This window comes from Poecilia latipinna, unplaced genomic scaffold (genome assembly GCF_001443285.1).
Source record: "Poecilia latipinna isolate Pla-1442-1.1 unplaced genomic scaffold, P_latipinna-1.0 Scaffold194, whole genome shotgun sequence".
NCBI lineage: Eukaryota > Metazoa > Chordata > Actinopteri > Cyprinodontiformes > Poeciliidae > Poecilia > Poecilia latipinna.
The window spans coordinates 354,899-364,881 of NW_015112810.1; the positions used below are offsets into that span (position 1 = coordinate 354,899).

At 40.8% G+C, this 9,983-nt stretch overlaps 1 protein-coding gene across 2 annotated transcripts; it reads right to left on the reverse strand.

Annotated features, from left to right (window-relative positions):
• Positions 1–288: 288 nt before the first annotated feature.
• On the reverse strand, positions 289–5,793 carry spry2 (sprouty RTK signaling antagonist 2). 2 transcript variants are annotated; one of them, XM_015030874.1, is made up of 2 exons: positions 5,340–5,793; positions 289–2,364 (listed from the first exon to the last, which is right to left on the reverse strand). In XM_015030874.1, exon 2 carries the CDS (start codon positions 2,314–2,316, stop codon positions 1,267–1,269), a length of 1,050 nt encoding a protein of 349 aa, XP_014886360.1. In that variant the 5' UTR covers positions 2,317–2,364; positions 5,340–5,793; the 3' UTR covers positions 289–1,266. The 2 variants fall into 2 exon arrangements, with proteins under 2 accessions (XP_014886360.1, XP_014886362.1); XM_015030876.1 differs by lacking the exon at positions 5,340–5,793 and adding an exon at positions 2,478–3,156.
• Between the last annotated feature and the right edge of the window lie 4,190 nt (positions 5,794–9,983).

Sequence of the window (9,983 nt, forward strand, 5' to 3'; positions counted from 1 at the left end):
ATCCGCAAGAGGAATTCCCAAACAAAACTTCGATTAAAGGGAGAGAGACGGGGAAAAAATAAAAAATGGAATAGAAAATAAAAAGCGGTTGAAATGAACCTGGAGCTTTGTCGAGAAAAAGTGAATTGAATACATTCAAATTATTATTTATTTTCTAGATGAAAAGAAGCTGTGATGTCATTTTCGTCAACACGATCAAACACAGGCGTCTGCTTGTTTTTGTTCTTTTTAGGTTAATAACAAAAAATTTTTTTTTGTGCTGACAAAAAAAAGCAGTGAAAACAGGAATATGATTTACACAGCAGTGACATTTCATTGTTTCGTTTTGGTCGTAGCAACTTTTCAGTACAGTCAATAAGAATCACACTCCTCAGTTAGACTTCAAGGCTTTTTAATTTTAAACGTTAATATATTCATCTTCTAATCCATAGTGAGCTATTCGTGTCAAATCTGCTGAGCAACAGAGGAGGCCTTTAACAATCCTTTCTCAAAATAAATATTTGTCATAATAATAAAATATTAAAACCTTCAAATAAATATATCTTTTTAACTTTACACTAGGCAATTTTGGAATTAGAACATTTTTTTCATTTTTTCAAATAAGATCACTGTACAATTTACAGGTAGGATCAGGGTTAAGATCTCTGACGTTGTAAATTATTTTAAAATATGATTGGTAGACATTCCATGTGAATGCAGAAACTTTGTATGAATGGCAGCTGACGCAGATTCATCAAAGTGCCTCTAATGGCAGAAAACCTTTCACAGTTGAAGTATCATATAGATATATATATATATACAAAAATAAAACATCTGTCATTTTCTATTGTACACCCCCTTTCCATTATTATGTTACATACAGTTAGTAGCAGAAGCTTTTAGAATATAGTTTGTATCAAATGTTAAAACCCCAAAGCTATCTGCTTGGACTGTATTAGGAAACATCACGGCACTTGAGTGAAAAGATATAACAGTAGTTAAATGAGATGCCATACCTTGAAATGTGGAGTGCTTATTTTGGTTGACCATTCAAGTGAAACTCCTAATGCTAGGGTGAGTAAATGCACCTCCAGTGCCTTTACCACTAACATTTCTTTTAGTAAGTTTGCATTCAAAGTAGACACATGGGAGCCTTTCCTGACATGTCCGGTGGACATTAAGACAACAGCCACAATGACGCTATTAGATGGTTCAAATTGTGCAACTTGATACTTTGCAGTTCACTCAGTGTGGAGTTGGTCAATCAATGTCCCATTTCATCCTGGCCTACGTTGCTGTGCTGTCGTCGTGACAGCGAGTTGGGGTTGGGTTCTTGCATCGGCAGCCGGGTCGTGCGACTTGGTCGTAGCAGCACTGGCACATGGCCAGGCACCCCTTACCTGGGAGGTAGCACCAGAGACAAGGGCAGAGCAAGGAGCAGAACATGATGGTCGTCCAGCGTACGCAGCAGCGCGACTGAGAGCACGAGAAGGGCTTGTCCGCGCAGGTGTCCTCATCATCGTTGGAGCAGTGGTAGAAAATGCCCTTCAGGCAGCAGACGCACGTCCCGTACTCCACGGCCTTGTCTGGAGAGCACAGGCAGCGCTGGCCGCACATCCAGCAGGACGGAAGTGCTCTCGGCTGGACGCACTCTGAGCACTTGCACCGACCGCAGGACTCACATCTTTTGGAGTGTTTGTCCTTTTTTAAAGGCTTCCTGCTGCCCGGGATTGCTTCTATGTCTCTGTACTCTGCGTTCAGGGGTTTTAGCTCCTCAGAATCAGCTCGTTTTGGCTGGTTTCTGATTATTTCGTAGCTATTCGCCGGGCCGCCGAGAAGCCGCTGACCCGAAGAACCGCTCCCTGCGCTGGTGCGGACGCTGCTCTGGGAGTCCTCCACACTGGAAGACTGAGACATACCCTCTCTTGAAGAGATGGGAGCATTTGTGTTCCCTTGATGAGTCACTGAATACAGGTTGCGGAGGTTGTTGGACACCTCTTCCTCGGTCTCTTGCTGCCCATTGGTCCTTGAACCTGTTGATGTAACCATCTCAGTCTTCCGTTGCTGGGTGGCCGGAGACCTTTGAGCAGCCGACGGCCCGTCTGTATATTCATTACTACCACCGCTTATTCTTATCTGATCCAGAGATAACACTGGTGGAGTGTGTGGCCGTAACCTGCAGTTCAGCCCAGGATCTGACGGAGCGTCTAGGTTTTGCAGAGACCAGGATCGTGCTCTACCTTCGTCATGCGCCATGTTCGCCAATCCAGTCAATGACGGCAACACCCCGTGGCGTCCTCCTCCTCCGTCGCTGTCGTTCTGACTTCTGGAATCCATCTTTGGACTGAAGGGCCTCTCTAGCCGGGTGGGGACACATCTGAATTCCTGTTGGAGAGACGGAACGTTTTTATCCGTGCTAGACAAGGTTTGCAAATAACGGCATGCAAATAATAACAGATATCTGCACAAGCACTGCTATGAAAATGAGCCCCACACACAGGTCAGTGTTCGTCGGAGAGATGGATCCGTTTGATTACATAGTTGTTCAAACAACCTAAAAGCCACGAGGCACCATCTGTTTGGACCACCAGATTCAGAGTCTGACACGAGAGTGGAGTCTCCAGAGCCACAAGCTACAGAGGCTCTTTGTGTGCGCTCAGAAACAGGGAAGTTTGTTTGCTCGGGGCCATAGCAAGTTCCACAGCCAGGCTTTATGTTTTAGAAGCAATATCTCATCTGAATGCAGATGCTTCCCTGAAGGCTGTTTGTTAAAAACTTCCTGCTTTCCTTCAACCATGACAGCTTTGAATAACCATTACCAAAGAAAGAGGAAAAAAAAAATCCCTTCCTGTACTCTCGTACTTCTCTTTGATCAAGCCTTAAAAACACTCACCTTTAATCTTGCTTCACCAGTGAAAAGCCATTTGATTTCTAATCTAAAGCTGAACTGTGTCAATTTTTCCTCTCTCTCAAAGACTGCAATTTGTGGTGATCAAAGTTCAGGTTTTTCACACATTTTATTGAGCGTTGGAGGAAGCCATACTAAAGACAGACAGAAGTCAAAGAGAAGACTCAACAGAAAGCCGAAGTGAATTCTGACACATGGAAGGCACACAAAATATTGCATGTCAGCAAGAAAACCGGGGTAGAGAGTCGTATCGGCACACTGAACAACTCATTTTGAATAAAATAATAAAATATGAGGTACTTTGATTAGATGCATGACAACCATCCCTTTTCTCGACCCCATTTTTGCATTGCAATGCTGTCAAACAGATGAGTGACGAGATAAAAAACAACTCTGCAACAAAAAGGGTCTAGGGCAAAACTGGTTTAGGTCTTGGTAGGCCTCGACCAGTGGGAGGAAACATCCACCAGAGCTCCGATTAATTTGTTGTTTTCTATTGTTTGATCCTTTTTGTTGCAGCCAGGCAACATGTGCAATCCTGGTCAACTTCCTTTTTGTGCCCACGCACGTATTGCTGCATATAAGCTTATTTCATCGGGAAGTTGGGTAATGTAATGAGTTACAGTGACAAAACCTCTAAGAATAGCTCATTTAGAGTGCAAAGGTTTTACATTTTATAGCATTTCCATTTTAAATTTAATCTCAGTTTTTGATCATATAAAGATAAAAAAAAAACATATTTTTGTTTCATTCAGTTAAGGCACAGACAATTATTTATGATTTTATGATGTGGAAACCAACAAAATCACCACCTGTCACTGCTGTTAAGCTAACGCTGACTGCAGTGTAGCTACGCATCAACTAATGCACTATTAACTAGTTGTGAGCTTGTTAATCTTAGTTTAAAAAGAGTACATCAGCACTACCTACAAGTACTAATTACTACCTAAAATAGTAATATTATAAAAATCTATGTTAGTAATTTGGCAACAATAGGAATATTTGTAGCTTTATAGCTTTAAAAAAAAACAGTTTGTAGTGTTTTTTTATTTACATCTTCTCATAAATACTGTCAAACTTAGTTTGTGTGATAACATCCAGATATCTGTTATATTGTGCAGCCCTTCCCATGTACCAAGATATTATATATATATATATATATATATATATATATATATATATATATATATATATATATATTTTTTTTTTTTTTTTTGTTTTTGTGGGGGCCCCCGACTTTTGTAAGTCCCCACAAAAGTCTGGGGGCAAACATACAGAGCACAAAGTTGCAAAGGTGCAAAGCAACCAGCAACTGGGGGTTTGCAGGCATGTTCAGGCTGACGGCTGTCAGAGTGTTGGCCCCCTCATCTACTTCTGGGGGCTGGAGTGCAGGCCATGTTGACCACAGTGGGTGGGACGGAAAGCAGGGGGTGGTGGTGGTGTAAAGTAGGAGCATACAAACATGTCCATAAACGCTCAATGGAGAGAAAGGTAGATTTTTCTTTTAAAATGATCTACGAATAACATGCGATTTGGATATATAGAATGCCAATGCAGGCATTTGCGTTCAGAAATCACTAGTAAATAGAGTCCAACTGTGCATGATTTCATTTTGGTATAAATCCAGCGGCTCTGTGAAGGCCTCACTGATGTGTTGGCGAACATTAGTGAACAATCGGACAAATCAGGAAGAAAGCTGTTAAGCAGTTTAAAGCTCCATTAAAGTTAGAAATGCTATAACCCACGAGGGGAACACAGCAAAAATGCGGAATAATGCGATCTTCTGAATCGCATTTCATGTGAAACACCCAATACTGTACATCACATTGCACACGCCACAGTGGTAGCAGAATGGTGCTGTGGGGATGCTTTTGCCCAGCAGGAACTCTGAAAGTGGTCATAGTTGATGGGAAGGTGGATGACAGGACAATCCTATGTGAAATCCTGAAGGAGGCTGCAAATTACTTGAGACTGGGGCAAAGGTTCACCTTCCAGCTCAGGAATGATTATTATCAAAGTATATTCCAGTTATAATGACTCAGATGCAAACCTAACACTTGCAAATGACTGTTTACAAATGCCGCTTGTCCAATCTAAGAGAGTTTGAGCAAATCTGAAAAGAAGAATTGGAGAAACATTCTCCAAATATTTAAAGAGAACTTAGGGGGACTGAATTGCAGCTCACACTTAAAACCCGAGATATTTTCCTTTTTAGGGATTTATACAATACTTTATATGGGTCAGTCACATAAAATACCACAAATTTAAGTGAAAAATCTGCAACTTTTTAATAAAGAAATCTTATCTTTTAAATTAAAACGGCAAATTAAGTTTTCAAAGCACTTCTGACTTAAAGAAAACGGCATATTATTCCACAAAAGAAATGCGTGTTGGTAAAAAACAAAAACAAAGCTACACGTCCGTGCGCGTGCCATAAGAGGCTCACACTCACCGTGTTTTCGTCACTTTTAGCTTCAGCTCAGGTAAAATAAGTCCCAGTTTCTTCCTTACTCCTGCAGCTCAGCCGGGAAAGCAGTCTGCAAAATCCATTGAGAAAGTTTCCAAGCGTCGCTTATTTTTCCCCAACGTGCTGCGTTAGGACGTAAATCCCATGTTCTGCGTAAGAGCACGAGGCATTAAAAACATCAGGCGGAGTAAATCTTAACAGACTCCTTTAAGAAAGGGGATATAAAAAAAAAAGTAAGAGCAGAAGAAAAAGCGACCAAAACTCCAGTTCACAAGTGGTTTTCTCGGCGTGTTTTATCCGACACACTATGAGGGGTTACAAGCTATTTTTTTCTCATGTTTTTTTTTTTTTTTTTCGCTCTCTCTCTCTCTCTCTTGCTTTCCGGAGAGGAGGTCGGGATTTGGGCCGTACATGGCGTCAAAGCTGAAGAGAGAGGAGGGGGGAACAGAGTGCTTGTTGTTGCAGCGGATATCTCGCATCCGGTGCTCAGCCATTGGCCGCTTGAGGAGCAGCCATTCACACTCAGTCTGATCAATTATACCCGCTGCCGGCCGACTGTTGAGGAAACACGAGTCCTGCGTGATCCTCAAGAAAGTATCGAGACGTCTTATCGCTCCTGACCCACTTTTCAACTTGCCACGTTACATCTCTTTTATGCTGCTGTGGGAAAAAAAAAAAAAGTTTTTAGATAGTAACAGGACCTCTGTTTATATTAGTTTATACTCTGAGCAATAAACCCTACGAGCGAAATTTATGGCAAGTCATTTTGGACATTAATCATGCCTTTACCAGCGCCACTTTACGGTTATTTAGCGCCAAATCCATGCCTAATAAGTGCAACCTGACGTGTAGTTAGCGCCACTCGGCGTTCAAAACGCTTAGCGTCACCAGGTGTGGGTTAAATATGGACAACCATCTTGGTCATTAATCACATTCTATCCAGCACTATCTGGTATTACATAAACAATGTTAAAAGTATTACCTGCTGTTTATTTAGTGCTACAGACTTTATAAATGCCTGCAGATGTTTATTAAGCTGCAGCTGGATTGTAAAAACCGATGGCACCATTATTATGGACATAAATAAAAAGCGCCAATAAAAACGCCACCTGGTATTTATGTAGCGCCACTACACCTTTTATAAAAGACACCAGACATGCAATAGACACCAAACAGGATTCAAAAAGTGTATCGCCTCCATGTTAAAGTCCTCGAGATGATGGAAACGATGTACACAAAAAGCTTGTGAAACACCTGGTTGTACGTTTGGCGGCGAATGAATAACGACGCCGCTGTTTGATTTTTACAGGCAGTGGTTTTCAACAGCTCTGATCCGGTAGGTAAAATGCTAAGTCAACATTCCTCCTTTGGGATTTTGTGGTAGAGAGCAGAATTCATCAGTTATTCAGCGTGGCTTAAATAGCGCTTTTTGTTAGAATGTTAAATAACCCGAAAGCTATTTATATGTACATAAAGTTATCTTTTTGTCTGAAAGTAAAATTTGTTTGATCTGAAGCATTTAATAAAGGTCATAGCTTTTTTTAAAACTACTTCAAAGTCCTACTTTAATGAACATTTTTGTGTATGTTTTCGTGAATCCTCTTGTTTTGTCCCTGTAACTCTTAAGAAGTCCCTCCGTAGGACTCGGAGTTAATCTTGCTTAATTTTGTGAAAGATTTCCAACCTTTTCACAGTTCTTTGGCAGGCTGCAGCAAATCACTGGCAAAGGAATTCAATAAGTGTCGATGCAACTAATTAATAAACCAAACTTGGTTGCAACTGATGTAAATGGTTGTAGAACAGCACCACCGCGTGGACAATCCGGAACACTGCAGCGTTACTCATGAAAAAAAATAATTTGACTCTTGAGAGCACATTTAGATTAGTGTAAGACGAGCCATTCTATTGTCTATAAAATGCCAAATTCTTTCAATCTGCAGTTTGGTTTTATAGATTTGTTTAAATAACTGAACAGAAACAATAAAACGGCCATGTGGATCCACATTAAAAACTGACGCGAGAAAGGAATGTCGATTGGGGAAGACATTTTCTCATCTTAAAAGGAAATCCAAACATCGTCGTTTGATTCAAGGAAGTGTGATCTGAAACTATTTCAAAGACCGATCATCTTGTGTTCAGTATATGTGAGCCAAAAGAGCAAATCATTAATGAAAAATGACCTTTGACATCCTCTCCCTCCTCTTCTCTGTTTTAGTAATAGAGTGTCTGATCAATCCCAGACAGAATAATTATGAAGTTCTGGGTGCCACACTGCAGGCAGAGGTCACTTTAATCAGCTCTAAGTATTACTTGGTAAATTAACTTGGATCTGGGTCAGAAAGCTTTCAAGACTTTTCTCCTACCCGCAGTTCATTCAGCTTTAAAGTGCTGCTATGTTTTTTTTGTTGTTGTTTGTTTGTTGTTTTTTTAACAGCAAAGGCCTGCCAAACGCCTCCGAGGCATGAAAGGCCTCCATCACCCCCCAGAGCACATACAGCATCCTCCACAGATTTTGATTTGGAAGGGTTAAGAAAAAAGATCCATGGTTTTCACATTTCGGATTCAGAATCAGAGGATTTGTCTTGGTCAATACTTCATAGAACCACTTGCTGTGGTTCCTCATATGAGGATGTGGTTGTTGCAAAAGCTGCTGTAGCTACAAAATGTGTGTGAATGCTACATTTTTAGCAATATATATATATATAAAATTTAGCAATTTTGCATCTTTTAATAAACATGTGCATTAATATCTCGGCGTTCTTTGTGGTTTTATGGGGAAGAAACAGAACTTAAAAAACCTGAAAATACAGTTTTTGTATTTCTTTTTTTAGCCTTCATAAAGCTCCTTCCAAGTCTTATCAGTAAAACTTTTCTTATCAGCTAATTAAATATTGCCGCACAACTCTGAGGTATAGGATGGCGTTGTGTTCCTCTCACCCTATGGCTGCTGGGATAATCTCTTGGCCTCTAATGACCCTGATAAAGCAGTGAAAAAAAAGAGAAGGTGTTGGAGATAATTGCTGAATGGGCTGACTTTAAAAATAAAATCTGCAAATTTCTTTGCAAGACATACTTCTTCTTACCTGTGAGCAAAAGCGGCGGGTTTTCACATCTGTGGTGCGGCGAGATATTTGGAAAGCCTCTTTGCGGATGCAGCTGTGTTGATGAGCTGTACAGCGGAGCGTTAAGTATGAGCCAAAAAGAAAAAAGATTTTGGTGTGATGAATAAGTGTTCTCCCATTCACACTCACTGTAAAACCGTGCTGATTAGGGGAACATCTGGGTAGGATTCTGGCTTATACCCAGAAGAACAGACCACCTTCAATTACCTCCTTACTTTGAAGAAAAGAAGCAAATTTAGTCGGTTCAGCACTTTCAGAAGGAGTTTTGTCAAATCGGAGGCAAATGTCAAACCTTAAAAGTGTCTCTCTTGCACAAGTATTCAAATTTTTTCACTTAAAAAAACATAAAAAACTAATCACTTTCCATTTGAACTATTCATGTTTAGCCCCCTAAATAGTTCACTTACCAATAAGTTGCCATACTGCATCAACAGGACTTGACTTTATTTTGGAGTATCAGAGTAAACCGGACTGAATACCAATTAATCTCCCACCGTTCAGCTTGTTATTGGTCAAATTAAAAAATCTTGTACCATTTTACTTCGACTTAAATATGCTGCACTTTGTGTTGGTATCATGCAGTATCATAATAAAACACACTGAAGTTCCTTGCTGCCATGTGAAAAAGTTTCAAGCGGTATAAATATTCATCGCTGGGCACTGCAGTTCAAGCTGAAGTTTGACTTATCTGGAGACTTTTCAAACAAAAAAACGGAACCAAAATGACCAGAATTACAACATTAACGACATGCTAGCAAACATTGGTGTGCTCAAATAGAAAAACAATCCTCGCTCACATGCGGCTTAATTAAATTTAATCTGAATTGCTCTTTTAGAGGCCTTAAAATTCATCAAATGCTCTCGGACCTAAGCAAGATAAATGTCCGTTCGCTGTGGAGCCAGCCAGGTCTGGGAGTGGAGTCGTTAATGAGGGTTGAGTTACAGCACTTCCAAAAAGCCTGTGCCACCGCGCCATGAGCAATGGCCTTCCTTCTCCTCCCCGCAGAATCCCTGAACAGTGAATCTCACCCCTGCTGAGCCTGGTAGAAACCTGGGCATATAAAAAGGAGAGAAAATTGAAATGAAACTTAAACCCCCTGCTGCTGCGGGAGATGAACTGTGTCTGGATTGTCAGACAGCGACTGTGCGAACTGTTAGAAATAGCTTTGTAAAAGGAAAGGGTCTACAGGTCCATCACCTCTCTGGCTCTCGCATGGCAGTCTGATGGAGCTCGAACCGCTGCACTGCTGCTTTGTGATCCTTCAGTGGCCGTTGGTGCGAAAGAGTCCACACAAATATTGGACTGAACTGAGAACCCCTCGTTTATTTAATTTCTTTAATTGCCCCGCTGCTTAATTAAAACTAATTTAACATTAGACTCACTTCTAAAGAAAGCTCTGCTGAGGTGAAGACTCTAGCAACATTTTAATGAGAAGGCTTGTGGTCTGAAATGGATATTATAACTGGCAGACTCGTATCTGACATAACTAGTAAGGTGAAGTAGCTA